Source organism: Pleurodeles waltl, chromosome 4_2 (genome assembly GCF_031143425.1).
Source record: "Pleurodeles waltl isolate 20211129_DDA chromosome 4_2, aPleWal1.hap1.20221129, whole genome shotgun sequence".
Classification (NCBI taxonomy): domain Eukaryota; kingdom Metazoa; phylum Chordata; class Amphibia; order Caudata; family Salamandridae; genus Pleurodeles; species Pleurodeles waltl.
The window spans coordinates 172,858,347-172,880,166 of NC_090443.1; the positions used below are offsets into that span (position 1 = coordinate 172,858,347).

General features: G+C 43.0%; 1 protein-coding gene across 1 annotated transcript in view; it reads right to left on the reverse strand.

Annotated features, from left to right (window-relative positions):
• RAPGEF3 (Rap guanine nucleotide exchange factor 3) overlaps positions 1 to 21,024 on the reverse strand; it is a 1,225,478-nt gene extending 1,204,454 nt beyond the window's left edge. Inside the window, exons 1-2 of the mRNA XM_069231039.1 lie at positions 20,849 to 21,024; positions 18,867 to 19,744 (exon numbers count right to left, since the gene is read on the reverse strand). Of these exons, the coding sequence (XP_069087140.1) occupies positions 18,867 to 19,088 (222 nt within the window). The 5' untranslated portion in view covers positions 19,089 to 19,744; positions 20,849 to 21,024. The remainder of the gene's footprint in view (positions 1 to 18,866; positions 19,745 to 20,848) is intronic.
• Positions 21,025 to 21,820: the final 796 nt, after the last annotated feature.

Consider the following 21,820-nt stretch of genomic DNA (forward strand, 5'->3'; position numbering starts at 1 on the left):
TGTCAGCGAACTGCCACCTGTCCCCCGTTTGCAGACCAGTTAAATCTAAATATGGTGGGCAGAATAACACAGACTCGACGGTCTTCTTGGGCTCGACGCGGCTTGACGGTAACATCATCAAGATCTAAATCATGCCCTTATTCTTTTTGCCTGTAAATATGTGTTTTGACTAGGTTTTATCAGGATTAAGGCTGGATGAGCATTGTCGTTATGTTGTTACATCGGATTTCTTATAAATATATTATTTTGCATATTGTTTTATCATTTATTTTATGACCTATGTTTGAAATAAGCGAAAAGTAGATGAAATTAAATGCCTCAAGTCATCCCTCTTGCCCATGACCCACAGCCCAACCTGTCAAAATGTTTGGTGAGTTGTTGAATTCTGAACCCCAAAATTAGGGTTTTTCAGACGTCATCCTAAATATTGCTCCCCCATTTACAAAGATAGCATATGCTAAGTGAAATAATACTGGGTTTCTGTTGGAAAGGGGTTATACAAAATAAGTTATTTCATATACATTCTATTTTAACATTTGTTGCACGTACCAATCAAAAAGTCTTTGTATGTAATTATATTAAAACTTTTTGCAGGTGTTTCCTGTTCGTTAGCTTTGATATCTTTTTTATCAGGAGTCTTTCAAGTAGTAAATGACAAAGAAGGAGTGAATGGATTAAAGTATTTGCGAGTAGGACAGCAGCATGTCAGCTAGGGTACTTCGGGGCAAAGTCATCCAGCAGATCATATCCAATGCACACAGAGTTACTATGGACCTGATAAAACATGAACATCGTCATCTACAAGTATTATGATGGTATGAAACTGTTCCTAAGGCTACAATCTCACATCACTTACAAAACATCGGGATGCATGCATTAAGACACAGATACTACGGGTCACCCATGCTATCCCTAACTATAACAGAAGATGTCAACTCACAGGATGATGAGTTATGAGCTAATGTATACCTTCCAACTGTTCATTACACTACAAAAACAAGACCTTTCAAGAAGGAACTATTAAAGCACCCAGATAGTGGGCATGTACAAATTGATTTAAAAAATTGAAAAGAAGAATAATACACCCTTCTTGTAGCAGGGCAATTGGATCCAACACATTTTCACATATCACTCCCTTCTAAACAAGCTAGATAATGCTAGACGAGAATGTGTGCTTCTATGTATCCTACACAAAGTCTGCAAATATGGTAACTGAATATCCAACAAAAATGTAAAACCATCCCAGTCAAGGACACAAAACCTATTGACGGGTGAAAATGGTTTTATTTCTTTATAGTGTATAACAAACAAAATTACTGCTGTAGAATTATGAACAAGCAAACTAAATAACCCAAGAAAAATAAACTGTTTTGAAAGCAAAGCTCAGAAGGCCTACAAAATAGTGGCTAGATAAATCTGCAGCAGTTTTGTGAACAATGTAAAAAGGCACCTACCTGATTTGGATGTATGCACTTCTATTACATGATCTTGGCAGTGCGCATTGCTGTTAGTTTAGGATAAAGAGGTAATGGACATTGTCATGCAAAAGACCAAAGGAGACACCTTCTTCCACAACTAGTGAAATTGAATGCTCTCGCCACTCACTTCTGTGCCTATTACAATTTGTTGATCTTCAAGAAAAATTGGTTATTCTCAAAAACAATTGATTCCTCAAAGCACACCACCAGTAGGATCAATCCAAACATCAAATAAGTACACTAAACAATATTGAGCTGTGCAAAGAAAGATCCATTACGCAAATTCATATCCACTGTCCACACATCAACCACTAAAAAAACGTTAAAACATTTTGACTAAAATGTTCAACACAGCAAGTGCAAAACTGACACTCAATCTTTACTGTCATGGTGTGTAGGAATCTGGCCTGGTTTGTAGTGGGTACCCTAGGTACTTACTCCTTATACCAGGTCCAGTTATCCCTTACTAGTGAGATTTATTCAGCGTTCTAGCAGTTTAGGCTGATAGAGGTAGCTGTAGCAGAGCAGCTTAGGATGAACTAGGAGACATGCAAAGCTCCTGCAATACCACTATAGTTACACAGTACCTATACACAATAAAAGACAATACTCAGTGTTACCAAAAATAAAGGTATTTTATTTTAGTGACACAAGGCCAAAAATATCTTAGAGACAATACACCTTCTGGAGGTAAGTATTATACACAATATATACACTAGAGACCAAAATCAGGTAAGTATATAGTCACAGAATAGTGGAAACAGTAGAATGCAATATGCCTCGGGCAAAACAAACCATATACTAAGAAAGTGGAATGCAAATCACAAATTCCCCCCTAGGCAAGTGTAATGTGTAGAGGGGCACTGGAAGTGCAAGAAAACCACAAAGGTGAGTAAAATACCCCACCTCAGAGCTCAGGAAAGTAGGAGTAAAGTACTGAAAGTTTCCACAGGACACACTACAAGTTGTGATAAAAGTTATTGCAAGAACCAAGAAAGACTGCAAGCAACAAATGGTGGGTTCCTGGACCTGAAGACTGTTACAACTCTGTCGTCCCATTTCTATGGGGCGCTGTAAGGGGACTCTCGGTAGCCTGGAAATCACCTTGAACACTTATCTAGAGTCCCTTGCTGACTCCTGTTTGTTTCTCTTTTCGCCATGGTATACTTGTGTAGTACTACATTTGCTTCCTGACACTGCAAATCCCATAATGCACAGTCTGGTAGTCAGGAAAGCCTGGATTCTGTTCCCCATTGTTTTCTATGGGAGAAGACCAGTTGCTCCTTTTCACCGGATCCTCTCCTCCAGGACTTGCAAGTGTCTGAAATTACACACACCTGAGACCTCTCCTGTGCAGCCCAGCTTGGAACTGCTTATAAGCTGCCATTTCCTCAAGATCCCCGTTGTGCATTGGAGTTTGATTCCTTTGCGTTACAGACCCTTTATCAGATAGAGTTGCAGTTTTGTTCCTGTTCTGTTCCAGCTTGATCCTGTTTCCTGTTTCTCTGCCCTGCTCCTGATTGTTCCAGCCAGAGTCTGCTCCCTATCTCTTAGCCTTGTACCGGTTTGTTTCTTCCAGAGCCTGCTCCCTATTTCTCTGTTCTTCTCCTGCCTTGTTTCAGCCTGAACCTGCTCTCCGTTTCCCAGTCCTGTTTACTGCTTATTCCTACTCCCTGTATTCCAGCCAGAGCCTGCTCTCTGTTTCCCAGTCCTGCCTCTGTTTGTTCCAGCCAGAAGTTTGCACCCTGCTTTCCAGTCCTAGTCCTGCCTTTGATTCAGCCTGAGCCTGTTCCCAGTTCTTGCCTCTTAGTTTGTTCCCTTCTGTTTCCTCTCAGTATTTGTGTCTGGTAAGTGTTCTATCAGTCTTCACCAGTGTATAAGTGTCCTCCTTTGTACTGGGGTTGGCTCCTGGGTTCCAGGTGGCAATTCCAGCCCCCCTCCTTGTCTAGTGTTATACGCTGTCTTTCATGACTAACAGTGAAAGTGTGCTATTTCTGTTGTTCCAGGAATCGCCACTGTGTTTCCAGCTGGACCCACAAGAGCTTGTTGTGTGTATGTAAGTACTATCCTTGTTTGTGCTCTAGGGTCCAGAGACAGAATCACTTTTGCTGCCTTCTTTCTATGGTGCTGGCAGGGTGACTATCTGTAAGAGCAAACTGCACAGAGGCATTGATATTCCCTGTCACTGTGGGAGGTTCTGCGCCCTACTCTGTGTACAACCCCAGCATGTTTGTCCATTAGTAATCCGTTTCCTGTTTTTTCACACAAGGGTTGCTCTGCTTTTACTTTCCTGTGCCTGTCCATAGCTGTCCTTTCCGTGAATGCCTTTAGCAGTTCTTCTGCCCCAGTACACTACCTCTTTAGGATATTCAGTGACTTCAAGGGGTGCCCCAACCAGAGTCCTGATCAGACCTGCCCAAAACCGTGACAAAGACCTGTGATGAGAGGAGACCAAGTCCAGAAGTCGCAGAAGATTCCATGAAGGACAGGAGTGCCTGCCAAACTAGAAGATGATGCAAAAGAGGATTCTCCGGTTAGAAGAAGTCTGCAGAAGAGCACTAAAGAAGATGGCTGCGGGTTCCTGCATGATGCAAGAGATGTCCCAGATCAAGATGTTGAATGCAGGCAAGTTGCAGTGCTGGATTCGTCCAACAAGCCTTGGTTCAAGCAAGGTCGTGGTTTGCATCAAAATGGTGCTGCCTGCACATAGGAGAGACCTGGGGGCCTCAACTCAGACTGAGGAGGTGGATGGGACTTCCAACACTGGATGGAACTCACAGATGACCAGGCAACACCCACGGGAGTCCCAGGACACTAGGACAAAGAAGGTGCAAATTGTGGTTGTTGCAGCACTACAAAAGAAGGTCCCACGCCGAAGGAGAACAACTCAGCGAGTTTTGCGTCACAGGATGGAGTGCTGGGGACCTGGGCCACGCTGTGCATGAAGGATTCTTGTAAAAAGTGCACAGAGGCCCCAAAAGCTAGATATGACGCAGTGCACAGGGGTACTGATGCAAACCGGGAAGGTAATCGCTTACCTCTGCCAAATTTGGACTGCTGGACCTTAGGCCAGTCTTGGTTGAAGGGGTACACCACCTGTGTTCCAGGGAGCATGCTCGTCACCGGGTGAGGAGTCCCAGAGAACCAGTTGTCTTATAAGGTGCCTGCTGGAGCAGGGAAGTGACTCCGTCCCTCCACGGGTGATTCCTTTGGTTCTTCTGGTGCAGGGTGAAGGTAGGGATTCCTCAGAGCATGCACACCTTGAAAATGGTTGCAGTTGCTGGCTGAAGCTGAAGTTGCACATTAGCCTTTCTAGATACTTTGTTGCAGTTACAGCGGTACCTGGAGCAGTCTGGTTGAAGCAGCAGAATATAGCTATTCTAGTTGAGAGCCTGATACAGTGTACTTTTTGGTATTATTTAACAACACTGAGTCCTGATGATGGTCAGACGGACCTCTGACTGCCACTACAGGCTGAAATGTCGACATTACCTTCTCATCTGACCAGCTGAATTGAAAGTCCTTGATATTGCTTGAACTGGGACTGAAAACCAGGCAATTATTGTGCAGAACTGTGTCATGAGATGGGTTATAACCCCTTCCTGGATCTGCAGTTGGGATTCAATCTTATGATCTAGAGGGGTTATTTAGAGTGTTGTTGTTTATTAAATGGACATTCGTTGGAATTGTTGTACATGTTTTTGAACTTCCTAAATCCTATTGAGTAATATATTGGATTTTAACAGTACGGAGTTGTCTTATTCATTAATTGAAGACTGTATAATATGTACGCATATTATATCTAAATAATTCCTCTAGGAGCATTTTTAAGTCAGACACTTTTAGAAAGTGGGCATTTTCTTGCTTAAACCATTCTGTGACTCTGCCTACTTGTGTATTCCCTGTCTGGGTCAGTCTGACAGTTGGGCTGTTTTTGAATCTCCACTAGACATTGACACAAAGGAAGCTGGGGCATAGTCTGCAAATCCTGATGGGTCATCTGGGCTAGAGTGGAGGGAGGAGCTTACACACGTGAATGGGTTGTGCCTGCTCTCTCACAATGCAGTCTCCAACCCCTGAGGCCAGGCCTGGGCAAGACAGGAAGTTGTGAACAACAGAGACTTCCCTTTGAAGTTTGCCTACTTCAAAGGCAGAAAGGGGTATAAGTAGTGGACTCAAAGCCCCAGATTTCTAGATAACTTCTTGAACCAAGAGGAACCTCTGCCAAGGAGAAGAGTTGGAGGAGGAACACTACCCCTTTGCCTGTGCTTTGCTGGGTTGGCCTGCACTTGCTGCTTCTGCCTGAAAGAGGACAAAGACTAGACTTTGTGGTATATTTTTGATTGTGAAGTGTCTCCAAGGGCTTGGATTGAGATTGCCTCCTATTTTGAAGTCTCAGGGCCATCAAGGCTTCCTCTGCCAGCACCTGGACTCTTTGCTGAGACTACTACCCTGCCAAGTGGTACCCTATCCAGTCCCTGGGCCTTTGAAAGGTGAAACTGGTGGAACCAAGGTAGAAATCCATGGACAGGAGCTGTGCATGGAACATTTCAATGCACCACCTGCAACGCAGCAGTAAAAAACTACATGCCACCTGCCTCACAGCTGAAATTGACACACTGACTGCATTGCAGCTGGAAAATAAATAAATAGATGCAACACCTGCTCACGGCTGCTAAAATCGACACAAACGCCACGCAGTGCGGATTTTCGTCCTTGTGTGGCTGGATTTTGCACACATCATCGCTGGGCGTCAAAATCAACATGAACCTGCACGGATCCGAGGTGCCCCATCTCGAAATTGGCGTGTCGTTTTCTTGCTGGAGAGAAAAACAACACATCGCCTACCCGACTGGAAAAGAAACGATGCACGGCCTCACTTGCGAGTAAGGAATCAACACATTGCTGACTTTTCAGACGCACGCTCGCCTATGTAGCTTTATTTTTGACGCAAGCTAGGTACATTGTGTAACAAAGTTTCCATTGTTTTGTATGGAGTAAGATTCTATTAGTTTGAAAAATCATATCTTTGCTTGAGTGTGTTGGATGTTTGTTATTTTGGTCTTGTTTAATTTAGATAAATATTGGCTGTTTTTCTAAACTGGTGTGGTGTCCATTTTGTAGTGTTTTTACTGTATTACTGTGTGTGGTGGTACTAATACTTTACACACTGCCTTTGAGATAAGCCTGACTGCTTGTACCGAGCTACCAAGGGGGTGAGCAGGGGTTATTTTAAGTGAGTATCTCCCTTGCCCTGACTGGAGTGAGGGTCCATGCTTGTTCAGAGTGCAAAATGACTGCCAACCAGAGACCCCATTTCTAACAACCTAACGCATAGTGTTTCTTGGTAATAAATAGGTGCTAGTTCCCACCCCTCTCAAAGGTGTCCATTTTATATCAGTCCTGTAGGAATGAAAGCTCTTGATGCATTGCATAGTAATTTAGGATTTCATGCACTTACCCTTATGTGGAGCACTGAAGTGCATATGCACATAGTAGGCACTATACCTTGTGGGTGTGTGGTTGAAAGTATGCTACTGTAAGCCTATCGGAGAACTCTGTCCATGTGATGTATGATGCCCATATTATGGAATGCTGCAGGTACAAATAGGATATGCTGGCAGCTCCAATTAGCTCTACAGGGCCCCTTTAGTTAGACTTACAGGGATGCAATAAAAATCTAACAACTTGTTTTTATATAGTGCTTCATAGTACACAGCTGCAGTTTTTAAGTGCCACAAATATCAGGTCTTACTCTCACCCAATTAAATGGCACTCGCTTTTCTAAGCTCGGAAAGATACTGGGTCCGATTATCATTTTACACGAGTTGTAATAAAATAAGGTGCGTGGCTCCAAGGGGAGTGTTTGAGGTGTGACACCCACCTAATAAATTGATTCTGGTGTGTGTGTAGTTTGGTTCAGGTGCCACCAGTGTCTGTGGTCGGTTTCCACTTAGATTAGCAGCCATCATAGCACAGACACAAGCTTGCCAGAGATTTATACACCCACCCCTCCTATTCCCTCACTCAAAACAGGCCAAGAATAAACAAAGGATTGGAAGGCTATTAAGTGGTGCCGAGAAGCCTTTTAATTGTATGACTATTTCACCCATTTTGCCATTACAATGGCAGTGATGGTTTGGTAATCTCTGTTTCACACAGCCAAAATCTAACTGACTAAGATGCGCCCCTGAATAAAAGCTTACCACTTGCCCGACAGGACCCTCCTTCTAAAGTATTTTAGTCAAAGTTTCAAGTATAACCAGCACTTTCATATCGCAGAAATGAATAGGACCCACCCTCGACCATTAGAAGTTCAACAGGTTAGGTGTTAACCTACAGACAGTGACTTGCACAAAGGGATTAGGTTGGATGTGTAGTATAAGGCTTAGTCGGCCGCATTTCGGATTTCTGAACTTTGTTCTTTCTACTGAGATGCTGGATGTTAAAGAGCTATTAATTCTGCACACAATGTTAATGTTGAGAGGCCTCTGCAACTTTGGAGAATGTACTCTCTGATGTCTTAGAAAACAGCTTGTATGGAAGTGGCATGAGCTACGAGTTATATATGCTTGTTATTTCTCAACAAGGCATTTAACACCTGATGTTCTTGTCCATTACTTTGTGTCAGATTCTACTTTGTATGTAAACGAACTTAATTCACAGTTATCTATTTTTTAAGAGCGTGACAAATTGATGACGGATGGAAAATTACTTTAATTATTAATTTATTACAATCTCATTGAGACATAGAACAAATTCAAAGAACTTGGGTTCCAGAGTATTTTTTTCCATTTACAGTTGATGTATCCATAAACCATGTCGAATGAATTAGTGTTCATTTCTAACTTCTCGTGTTAGGGGAGTGATCTATGCCTGATTAAGATCTTTTTAGCAACAGTACAGAGGAAAAAAATAAATAAAAAAAAAATACTTTTAAATAGGTATTCTTCAAACAGACAGAAAACGTGCCCAGGTGTGGTCCTAGAAAGTAATAAACAACCTAAGCCACATTAACGTACTCTTCTCTCACTCTCAATGTACATCCATAGGCATGCTCTGTATACTCTCAGTAGGGCTGAAAAGCTCTTTTTTGGCGATGGAATACCACATACCCTCTCTGGACAGGCTATGTGCCCTTTTTCTCCTCTCCCCGAATAATCCAAGTGAGACTGCATGAAAAGCCACCATTCCGAAACACAGCCTTCTTTTTTGGTGCCCAGTCCAACTCTGGTTGTTTCTGCGGTGACCGAAGTTCATGGAGCTGGAAGGCAACATCTTATGTGCACCAGATATATATATATCATCGAGAAGCCACATTTCAGAGGCATCTTTAAACTTTTCTGGGGATTTCTATGACCAAACAAGCCCTAGATCTAGGGCTAAAACAGCCCATGTACGTCACTAATGAGAAACTGTTTATGGCAGAATGAGTCAAAAAGAGACAAATTGCAAGGGTGGCGATAACTCTCTGGAGGATAAAACAAGCATTCTAGAAGCCATTAGTTCTGGATTCAATGTGCTAAGACATGCACAGCTGCCGCTTGCACGTGTTAGCATATAAAAGCTTGGTCTATGGCCTTTACCAGTACTTTTGCATGCTATTTCTTGTAAATCTGCATCTAAAATGAGGAAAAGCAAACCTACAAATAGATTTTCAAAGAATAAAACAGCAAATATTAAGTGGCATCCCACAGGTATCTCTAAATCTCTGGCAAAGGGAATTTGGGGGGTACAGCATAAACAGCACCCTATTCCCAACCTAGCGGTGTGCACGTGTGTAAATGGGGAGTGAAGGCACATCTGATATCTCTACACAGTCTCAGATCTTGCTGAATCTCTTGGAGAAGGGTTCTCTTAGCCTTATATGGTGCTGCTGCATGCATGCCCTAGGAAACATTTATGACGAGTAATTAGAGTTTACCCTGATACTGGGCCCACAGACCTCCAGGTTGAAGAGAGAAAGTTGGGACAGGGGGGGTGGGGAAGGGGTAGTGGCCTTTCTGTGTCTGCCAGCAGTGATGTAAGGCAGCATGGGCTATGGGAGGAGCGCTGTGAAATGGAGTGGGGTTAAAGGAAGGGGAGTGGCTTGCAGCTTGTTCCAGAGGGATTCTGAGGCAAGGAGCTGCTGCAAGGGGAGAGGCCACCAAGAGCAATGCTGACACATGAAGTGGTTAGGGCTATTGGACTGGGTGTGGGCAGCTTAGTGGATCGTGTGCTTTTGGACCCCACATGGATAGGAAGGAGGCATAACAGATGTCTTGGATCGACTTCTTCTAAACCCTGTGTATGATGATGGGAGAATGGTGCAGCGGTTGTCAGTTGGAGAGTAGTCCGGATCCACCTCTCTAGATCTATTTTTTTAATATCATCATGAGAAAGCTACAAGCAGCAAAGGGCCTGAAAAGGAGCTGCTTGATGTAGAGGGGTAGTGGCAACTTAAAAAGGTGAATGCACTGTATTGGAGGGTAAACAATGCACGAGTGGGACTGCTTCAGCATAGTCACAGCATCGGGTGAAAGTCAAATATGGACTTTTGTTTTGTTCTTCTCAACAATGGAAAACGTCAACTAAACTTGGTGGGCTAATCCATGACTGAAGGAGACTGACTGAAAATCCACCGTCGCTCTGTATTTCTACAGGGAGTGCAGAATTATTAGGCAAATGAGTATTTTGACCACATCATCCTCTTTATGCATGTTGTCTTACTCCAAGCTGCATAGGCTCGAAAGCCTACTACCAATTAAGCATATTAGGTGATGTGCATCTCTGTAATGAGAAGGGGTGTGGTCTAATGACATCAACACCCTATATCAGGTGTGCATAATTATTAGGCAACTTCCTTTCCTTTGGCAAAATGGGTCAAAAGAAGGACTTGACAGGCTCAGAAAAGTCAAAAATAGTGAGATATGTTGCAGAGGGATGCAGCACTCTTAAAATTGCAAAGCTTCTGAAGCGTGATCATCGAACAATCAAGCGTTTCATTCAAAATAGTCAACAGGGTCGCAAGAAGCGTGTGGAAAAACCAAGGCGCAAAATAACTGCCCATGAACTGAGAAAAGTCAAGCGTGCAGCTGCCACGATGCCACTTACCACCAGTTTGGCCATATTTCAGAGCTGCAACATCACTGGAGTGCCCAAAAGCACAAGGTGTGCAATACTCAGAGACATGGCCAAGGTAAGAAAGGCTGAAAGACGACCACCACTGAACAAGACACACAAGCTGAAACGTCAAGACTGGGCCAAGAAATATCTCAAGACTGATTTTTCTAAGGTTTTATGGACTGATGAAATGAGAGTGAGTCTTGATGGGCCAGATGGATGGGCCCGTGGCTGGATTGGTAAAGGGCAGAGAGCTCCAGTCCGACTCAGACGCCAGCAAGGTGGAGGTGGAGTACTGCTTTGGGCTGGTATCATCAAAGATGAGCTTGTGGGGCCTTTTCGGGTAGAGGATGGAGTCAAGCTCAACTCCCAGTCCTACTGCCAGTTCCTGGAAGACACCTTCTTCAAGCAGTGGTACAGGAAGAAGTCTGCATCCTTCAAGAAAAACATGATTTTCATGCAGGACAATGCTCCATCACACGCGTCCAAGTACTCCACAGCGTGGCTGGCAAGAAAGGGTATAAAAGAAGGAAATCTAATGACATGGCCTCCTTGTTCACCTGATCTGAACCCCATTGAGAACCTGTGGTCCATCATCAAATGTGAGATTTACAAGGAGGGAAAACAGTACACCTCTCTGAACAGTGTCTGGGAGGCTGTGGTTGCTGCTGCACGCAATGTTGATGGTGAACAGATCAAAACACTGACAGAATCCATGGATGGCAGGCTTTTGAGTGTCCTTGCAAAGAAAGGTGGCTATATTGGTCACTGATTTGTTTTTGTTTTGTTTTTGAATGTCAGAAATGTATATTTGTGAATGTTGAGATGTTATATTGGTTTCACTGGTAATGATAAATAATTGAAATGGGTATATATTTTTTTTTGTTAAGTTGCCTAATAATTATGCACAGTGATAGTCACCTGCACACACAGATATCCCCCTAACATAGCTAAAACTAAAAACAAACTAAAAACTACTTCCAAAAATATTCAGTTTTGATATTAATGAGTTTTTTGGGTTCATTGAGAACATGGTTGTTGTTCAATAATAAAATGAATCCTCAAAAATACAACTTGCCTAATAATTCTGCACTCCCTGTAGTTCTACATTTTGGGAGTATTAGTGAAATGGAATAGCTACAGCCAGATCTAAACAGCATCAGACTGACATTCAGAGGCAGCTTGGCCTACAAAAAACAAGCTGGATCCTCTCAAACGTTTGTAGAGCTGGGCAGAACAAGTCACATTTCAGGGAGATTTCTGTAAAGGATCACGACCTCTGACAGACTAGGAAGGCAGGGTTGAAGTCAATCTGATATGTGAAAAACTATGTCCCGGCTCTAGGGGCTTTTAAGAATTTCAACCCCTTGGACATCAAATAGAACATGGACATGAATAGATTTACAAGTGCATCCATCTAGTTGTCATTTTTTAAAATATTTATAAATATTAGATTATATAATTAATAGATCATAAGGCCCTGAAAGAGTGATGAGCATGTAGAAAGGATAAATCATTTAGAAACGTTTATACAAAAAATGTTCAGGAGATAAACACAGATATGCATAAACACATTACAAGGCTGCTTAGTGTGAAAGAAACACATGGTGCAGAGATGGGCTGGAAAGATTTGCACACTCTTCATTGCAGCAGAAGCAGATAATGTTCATTGCTACTGCACCTACAACAAAGATACCCAGACACTCTTTCCGGTAGGCGCTGCGGTTACAATGTGGTGAGAAACATTACATTAAAGAAAGATGTCTCCAGTTCTTGTCTAAATGTGGAGTCAAAGCATTTTTTGAAACCTTAAGTCTATCACACAGCTTTACAAAAATATTCTATCATTTATCTAGTATTACAGAACTTTACCAAGGTTCCCAACTGTAGAAACAACTGCACACTTCTACAAATCAACCCAAGTTTCCTAAGGTATGCATGAAAATTAACCATTAAGACACATCCAGATAAGCAAGTGTCAAGCAAAGCGGTGAAATTGTCGAAAATTGTGTTAAACCAACAAAAGCAGAGCTATTACAGTAAAAAATTGGAGAAAATGTTGCATTTCTCTTAAGGTGAGCAATTCCAGCAGTATTCCTGTAACCGCAATGCTGTACAATGTGGGACACCCCAAATACTGATTGCAGAGCCGTAGAAAAAACAAACAGCGGAACACTACAAGTGCAGTCAATCTCCTATCAGGGCTGGCTTTAGCATTGGTCACGCCTGGTGCAACAATTGTTTTTGGCGTCCCCCCACCTATGACCTCCTCCATATCCACGGATTCCCACCCTCCAACAGTGACCCTCATCTCACTGTAGCCCCCCTTCCTACATTTCATTTACTTTAAAGCGCTGGTTGGGGTTGGCTTTAGTAATAAGAATGTATATCTACCCAAATGAACCCTTTATAGCAACATTAGAAATAGATAATGAAAGATTGGGGGAAAAAACAAAACAATCATTTTGTATTTCATATTAAGCAACAGAATTAATGTAAACTGAAAGTTTAATTGTATTTCATTTGCTTAGCTGGAGTGAAGGCCACACAATTTTTCTGTGCCTAATCTTCAATGTGAAGTTTGCTTCTGCATGTTTTTGTAAGAGCTGCAGGTGTCATTATCTGAGACCAAACTAATGAGAAGCCCATTGTGCTCGAGATAAGAATATCAGCGAGAAGTGCCACAAGGATGAAATGAGTAGCCTGGGATGATGGTCGTAACTTCTCTGAAATTCTTGAGAGTGCTTGTTGTACAAGGTCAATGCAGGTTTCAGAAAGTTAACATGTCAATTAATTTTAATTTAAAGACTTGTTTTTCAGTAATGATGTAAGCCTCTGGAAGGATTGGGATTTAAGTGTGGTTTAGCTAGTGGAAGAGCCAAATTCCCTTGGTCCTTTGCTGAGAGCTGACCCTGCTGAGATATATTCATTAGCCTTGAATTCTCATGTGGCTTCATGCTGCTGCAACTCTCTTAACAGAAACTTCTACAGAAGTTCGTTTGATGACCGTTTTCTCTGAAATGTTTAGTGTTAAAATAGTTAAGAACTTAGATTCAAAGGTTAGGCAGGAGAATTTGCTTTTAAGATTTTAAAAATCAGTCTTGGTTTCTGAGTTACTGCATTATTGCTATTGAGATACTTGTCTTCCATATGCTTGTAAACTTTAATACTGTGCGATGCTTTAACTCTCCTTTGGCGATTTTGTACATCTATACTACGGTTTTGAGACTCATGTATGTAAGTTTGAGTATGTAATAAAGCCCTTCCAGACTTTAAGATGGTCTCTGAGACTTAGTGTGTGGCTCACTGAGTTACACTGTAATTGCTCTGAATAGTTTGATGCATCTTCTCCTCATCCCTCTGAACTGAGAAGAAAAGATTCATCGAACCTCAGATTTCAAGATAGGGCCTAGTGCTGGATCAACCTTCACCCCACCACCCCACTCAAGATCAGCGACAGGTGCAACTGCATAATTCACACCACCCTAAAACCTGCCATTTCTGTTCCCTCAAACATCACAAGTTTTGTAGGAGGATTCTGCCTTGTACTCACTGAAAAGTGCTTCAAGGCCTCATCAGGGTTAACATGCACTATATAAATACAATTAATTACAAAGCAGAGCAGGGAGCTTTTCAAGATATTAAAATAGCACAGTCAGATGCTACCATGAAAACCGGGCATGCCTCCCCCCGTCTCGGAACAACATTTGATGAACGTGGTCAAAACCTATACCATTTTTTTTTAATGTACCCTAAACCATTGTCGGTTTCCCGGCTGCATTGATCAGGGCCAAACGTTTGTAGCGTGAGGCAGCACACTAAAAACAGCATTGTTCTGAATACTCGAAATTGTCCTACAACTCTTCCAGCTCTCTAGGCTAGGAACATCAATCTACAGCAGGCCTGAAGCCATGTCAGCATTTTATGATTTTACTGTAAGATCAATTAAGATACAATTATACATAATGAAACTGATTAGCATAGTCGATGCTTATTCTCGGAATATCGTGCGTGCACAGTCATTCTGGGCTCTGCCGACTTTCAAACTTGTGATCCACTGGCAACAAACCGATTTCTTCTGTACTATTGTCATTTAAAGGGCTGACATATCACAGAATAACCATGAAACCTCAATTTTTAACTAATAAAAAACGCATGCTATAACCTTTGCAGCGATTCACAGACAATGCCACTTGCACGTGTCACAGAGATGCCTCAGTGCGGTTACCCTACATGCAAAAGCTCCTAGCATTGCACAGGACACCTTTTGATTGTATTTATTATAAAGAAGGTGCCAATAATCTTGTGGAAATCCAAACGTCTGTTCACCAGCACAAGAAAGTTTGATGAAACATGAATGTATTCCACATCGAAAGCAGCCGAGTAGTGCATCGAAGGACTGAAATAAATGTGGCCTGGCAAGTAATCTGGTTAATAGGCAGTTTACATTAACATCTGCATTGCACGCTAGTGGTGCTATGGGGACTATTCAATACCCTTCCGAATTCAGCATAAATTGCCACGTCTGGTTTTGGTCTGCGGAAGGATGCGTGAGCTTGAGGAATAATGATACTTTTTAAGCACTAGAAGCCGGCTTCCCTATAGATTTAGCTAAATAATTGCTGACCGGCCCAGGCCTAGGAAAGAGAGGAAGGGCTGTGGTAGAGTCAGCTGGAGACTTGCATTTGACTGTTTCTGCCTCAGCCTTAGAAGCATTTCAGAGACCCAAACTGGTCTCTGATGACCTTTGGAATGTTGTTTGTTGAAACTATTAATTGTATTGATTTGCGGTGTTCTTTTCAAAGCATTCTACAGATTTTTACATTTTTGCCCTGCAGCCATCTGCTCTTTAGTTATTATGAAAGGTTGGCATTGTTACCACAGCAAATAGAACCTCATGTGCGCAGTGCTTCGTCCCCAACACAGGGGCTGCGCCTATCGGTGCTAAGCGTTTGTTTTGTTTTTCTAAAAAACAAAAAAAGGGCAAAAGTGACAACTATATCTCCCAACATCACACTAAATTCGAATACACCAAATTCGAGAATAGTCAACACCCAATGAGACCCACCAAGCTTTCAATGCAAGAAAGAACTGCAACGAAGTTAGAAGCACACCTCTACCATTCAGTAGAACACGACAAATCCCCCGTTACCCTAATATATAAACCACTCTTGAAAATAACATTCTACTAAACCAGATGTAAAGAACCTAGGAGCAGCTACACAACCAATCGGAAAGTGCCGTAGTCCTAGTAAGAGGTACACATGCTCTATGGAAAAAAAAAAGAAAAAAAACACAACACAAAGCTCAAAATAAAACAGAGTTAATGTCTCCCGGATATTATTGTACAGAAACAATTACAATAAAGAGAACCCAGCGGTTTGTCTTTAAATAACAGACACCACGAATGCGGGCAAGTGGCATCACGCAGCTGTACTAATCACTAGTAAAACCTACTCGTTAGATTGACCTCAAAAGAGAGAAATGCGGAGTCTTCCACACAAGAATGAAAACAGGTGGCAAGGGATTTGTAGGTATGCGTCCATGATGGACAGATGGCTATCCACAGCTTTTGGATCAGACAAATGCTGGGAACGCTCTGTACAAAAGAAATGACATCGCACAATCTGTGATACAGATGTGCTAACAAACGGCACTATCCAATTGCGATTATTAAGGCAACGGTTCCTTAAAGTTAGGTTGCATACTTTGTGAAGGTACTGACAGACCGCCAGCTGGCCATGCAGAAGGCAGCTTGTTTAATACATCCCAATAACAAATGATTCTACTGATAGAGTTGTGTGTCCTTGGCACGGCCAGCTTTAGCGCTGGTGGCCCCCGGTAGGACAATGTCTGTTGGCGCCCCCCCAGTGACTACCTCCACTACAGATTCCCTTACTACCACCCTTTAACAGTGCTCCTCAAGTCTCAGTAACCACTCTCTCTCAAATGCATTTAATTAGTTTTATAGTGTCACCCATACCAGCGTAGGGTGTCAGAGCTCTTTACATTGCACACACATTACACACAGACAATCAATCATAAGTGTGCAAAGCAGTGTATAAGGAATATGACATAAAACAGCGGACTACAAGTTGTAGGAGTTTGTAGGCTGTGTAGTTTGAGTGCTTGATCTGGAGAAGTAGAAACTCCGAATTTAAAATGTAAGGCCATGGTTGGGGGTTCTCTTTCATAACAAGAATTGATTTCTGCCCAAATTAACCCTTTTGCAACATTAGGATAATGAACAGCTGGGGAAAAAACATAACTCTCTAATCCATACCTTGTAGTGTGCATGCAGTTTTTTATGACAGTTAACAGGCCACTGTTCCTTATGAGGATTTTAACTTTAAAACAGCAAGTAACAAAAAGTACCTCTCTGAAAAAAGTAGTAACCCACTGACCCGTTTGTGATCTGCATGGTACACGTTCTTTGCAGCAGGCATATGAACCCACTGCACTACCTTAAAACTTCCACAAGAGAAAACTCTGATCCCTCTCCGAGCAAAATAACAGTCACCAGAGTTATCTTGACATATTTATTGTTGCCTGAAAATTGCTGAAGGCAAAGAACACTAGCAGTTGTTTTTAAAACCATCATGTACCCGCAAACATGGCGCGACATAAGCACCCGGTGCAGTGGCACTAGTCACACCATCCTAGAGCCAGCCTTGGTTATCTGATCGTACCATAATAGATTTGATCTACCAGGACAGTAGGAACATAGCTGACATCACAAGTCATCCAAGCCCAAACCTAATAACAAAAGGGTTTTGTAACAGAGCACTAGCCTCAGTAAGTGAGGTAGATGGTGCTTGTGGTAGGGGGCCAAATGATGGCCTGGTTCCCCAGGCCCATCTCCCGAAAAATGACATGGAAAATCCCTCTTTAGGATGTGCTCTGGCATGACACTATTCAGGGACTCAGTTTATAACTTGTCCCGGGCTGCCGCTGTAATGGGAAGCAGGCAAGTGTGTCCAGTGAGAAATTCAACAGGGATCCAAGGAGTAGCGAAAGAAGCCGTAAGTCAATTAGATAATATCAGAAGGGCCACCAAGTTGGTCAACTTTGGGGAATCTGCTACTTAAGAGATCAAACGTCTAGTTTTTTACTAATTGGTGTATAAAATGTTTAGAATATTAGGATTCAATGACTGTTTTAATCTTGTCTGTACATAAATCTGGCCTGAGAATTTGATTCTCCTATCCAACAACAGTGAGCCTTATGCGCAGTTCTTCATTGAAATGGGGGCTCAATGGGGTTAAATGTTTTTCGTTTTTCCCAACTATACATCAGAGTTCCTTCACCTAATTTTAGTGAACAGGCTGGACACACAGTTCATTGGTGGAACCACTGCAAATCTTTTCTATCCTGCTGGTGTTACTTGTCTTTTGGTGCATTGACAAACCAGTAACTTTTTCCCTAGATAAGGTTGTCATACAATGGTATAATTTTTCAGCAAAAACACTACTTAATTTGGAAGGCCCGAGATGTACACGAGCTAACAGAAGACTTAGTAGTGAAGGGTATAGTTGAGACTAAGTAGGGTCTGATTTTCCAAGTACATAGAGCGATAGATCTACTTAGAAACAGAAGCACATTACCACAGTTCGTGTGTGAGGCAACTACGACCGAGGAGGAGTCATGCTAATCCTTAGGGAGAAAATGCTCCATACTAAATAAGAGCGTACATTCCCAGCCGAGACTAGGTAGGGTATTGGAAAGATATTTACAGAGGCGTTTAAAGGAATGGGCAAATTCCCCATCTTTCAAATGGGCCCCTTGTTATTTGGTCCGCACAGAGCCCTTTGTTAAGTTATCCCAATACTCAAGCTGTAATTACTTTCTATACCTCTTGGTCATAGAATATTTGCACATATACCACCGACTTATAGGGCTGCCCTATGGTCCACTTCGATGCCAGTCTGTGTGCTGGATGTGGATCAAGGCAGTCCAAGGACAAGGCGGGAAAACGAGGATTTTAAAGGGTACGGGTGCTGATTTTAAAGAAGCAACTGCCTATCATTTGTTTTCTTTCTTCTACTATGCTTAACTTTTAAGATATGATCAATGGACATGTTTTAACTGAAAGTGTCTCATAAATCCAAAGTAGTTTGGAATAGAGCCCCCAAAATAGGTTTGGCCCAGGGCCCCCAAAACTGGTACACCCACTGTCATCTTACTTTGCTCCTGGAAGAAAGGATTTTTTTCGTCAACCGTTGTTTATTTGGGAGACAACAATAACCACCGACAAAAGGTTCTTGAATTTGGTGAAAAAACACATACCCATCGTATTCCTTGTATTCTGGGCTGCTCCCCTGTGTCACGCTCCAGGTGGATCTGATAGGTATAACTCCGGAAAAAGTGCATTTTGCTGCACCAATTGAGAGGCCTCCAGTCCAGTCTACATCCCCCAGTTACAAATCGGATCCCAAGATCTTGCAGGTGCGAGGGTAGTACCGGGGCACAGGTTCCATAGCGCCTGCCTCGTAACCTGTCTGCACACATAAAAGATAGGCCCACTAGAAGGTACAATCACGTGATTCTGCGTGAGCTAATTGCATGATCACACATCGAGATGACCCACTACTCCGCAGTTCCAAATACTTGCAATCAAGCCCCAAAACGTTTTCTTTAAGTCTGATAGACTTATCACACCACTAGCAGCTGTCGTATTTTGAAGGCGCCCTCCTAAATATCGTTGTTAATCATCAGAAATGCAGCAAATTCAGTGAGAATCTGGTCTTTTCCGCAGAATTGGTTCAGAGTGGAAAAACCTAACAGTTTGCAGTACTCAGCGAATGACCCAAGGCTTTCGTGCAATTTTCCTCTCACGCAGTTGACAGTCTTGGGTGTTGTGAGGAGGCGGCCAGTTTGAAACCAGTGACACTACACGCGAAGATGCGTCTCTTCCACCCCCTGCGATTCTTCATCCAGCGAGCGCCTAGAGGCGACACGTTGCTGTGCTCTCCACGTCCTAGCTCAGACGCAGGTGCATCTGCTCTGACGAAAGGGACAAGGCACACGCATTCAAGGCTGCTGCAAGGGCGAGGTCGAAAAGTCTCAAGCTTCAGACTTTTGTTTGCAGCGTGTTCATGTAATCCCCGGCTGCTCTCTGGGTAAACACGCCCCACGCACGCACGATATGCACCAGGTAGCTTGCGCTGAAAGAAAAAGTAAAGGACATCTTATCTACAACAGTTGAAGATTACAGCTTTCGCCTTCAAGTCTCCATTCAAGAGGAGGGCTCAGGCGGGAAATGTACTTTCAGAGGAAGGTGATAGTTGCGGATTCTAGCCATTTAACGTCTTTCGCTGCTATCATACCTCTGCTTCAACTCACTATGTCCGTTTCACCGTCATAGCACTGCGTTCCGTCACCAGCACTACTTGCATAACCTCAAAAACTGTTTCAGCGGCACTTAAACAATTCCCCTTGCTATAATTCCATAATGGCCTCTGCTTCAAAGCAACAACAATCTGCGTCACCTCATTAGCATCCCTTTCAGCACTGCTTCAACCCGATAACACTCCCTGCTTCACTTCGATAACACTTTTTCACCTCACCACTCTGTTTATCCGTCGTATTATTTTTTTATTTACCTCCAAACACTCTGCTTCAACCCAATTACACTGCGCTTCACCTCAAGAACAGTCCTAGATTCCCCTCACTAACGCTCTGCTTTACCTGAATAAAACTCTCTGCTTCACATTTTAACAATTTCTGCCCCATAACACTGCATTGCAACGCCACAATTGCACCCTGTTTCACCTCAACATTCGTGTCTTTACCGCAATATCATAATTTTATATACGTCAGTTACATTCAGATTCACCTCAGCAGCAATCTCTGCTTTGCTCTGTTTCAGCGCCCGCTTTTCTCTCGTTACCATGCTCATCTACCACATTCACTTTCTGTTCACCCCAATAGCTGATTCAACTTAACTCCTTCCTACCTCTAATTCACCTCAACAGCACTCTCTACCTCACACCTGTACCTTTTACCTGAATAACAACTTTCTCAACTTCACCTCATAAGTTTCTGCTTCAACGAAATAACTCGTAGCTCAATTTCTCTCGGTCCTTAGCCTCAATAACTTTCTCAAACTCAGTAACACTCGCTACCTCGCCTCGGTGATTTTGCTGCTTCACCTCAATTCCTCTTACCTTGTTCCGCACCTCTCTTTACCCCACCTGTTTAACCCTCCCTGCCTCAGCTCAATTACTTTTTCTTCCTTGCCTCTATAATATTCTGCTCCTTCTCAATACCTCCTTCCGCTTCACATCCGCAACACGAGACGAGGACGGCTTCCAGCCGCTAAACCAGGACGGAAAAACCACTGGCAAGCCTGTATGTACCAGGCTAAACAAACATTTGGCAGGCGACCTGCAGCAGAGGAGTTTTCATTGCTGAGGTAGGGCGCCTTCTCTTCGCTGGCCGGGAGGGACACACCCCGTGTGCGGGCCCCGCCCTTGTGCTGCTTGGTGTCACACCATGAAGTGCGCGCTGAGCTCGCAGCAACTTGCTCTGCCCTGACAGGAGCTGCTTCATGTTCGAAGAGAAGTCGTGTCCAGCAGGACAGGCTGCCGGCCATATCAGCGGCACTCTCAGGTCGCATCGCATTCATAATCTGTAACAGGTGATGCAGGGGAGGCGGAACTACGACTGTCACTTTGCCAATCTTCCAAGCTCTCGTTTTTGTAGCAGTTTTTTTCTATCAATATATTCTCGTTTTCTTCATAAAACGGTTCCACTTTCTCAGCGCGATGCCATTTTCACCATCGTAGCTGCATGGCGGCTAAGTGGCCCGATGCAATGTGTGCTATCTACAGCTATTCGTATTTTTATTAGCTAACATCATTTGAGTTATTATTGTTTTTTAGCCCATATTTTAAATGTTAAAAGAAAAAAATATAAGTCCCATAATGCAGTGTGTTATTAGCTAGGAAGCCTGCAGCGGCTGAAGGGGCGTGGAACATTAAATGGAGCCACTTGACAACTGTTTCTCTGGAACGGGAATATATTTCCACATCGGCAAAGTGTCAGTAGCGCATTGCCTGCTACTCTCTTGGCAACTAAGGGACAGCACGTATTGAACGCCGAGACACCCAGGGTTATATCCTAGCGGCTGTCCTGCCTTCCTCTAAAAGCGGCCTCGTAAGAAGGTTCTATTTAGGGCTTTAAATGGGATGAAAAAGGTGAAGGGAGCGTTGGGGGGAGGGGAAGGGGGATGGGTATGA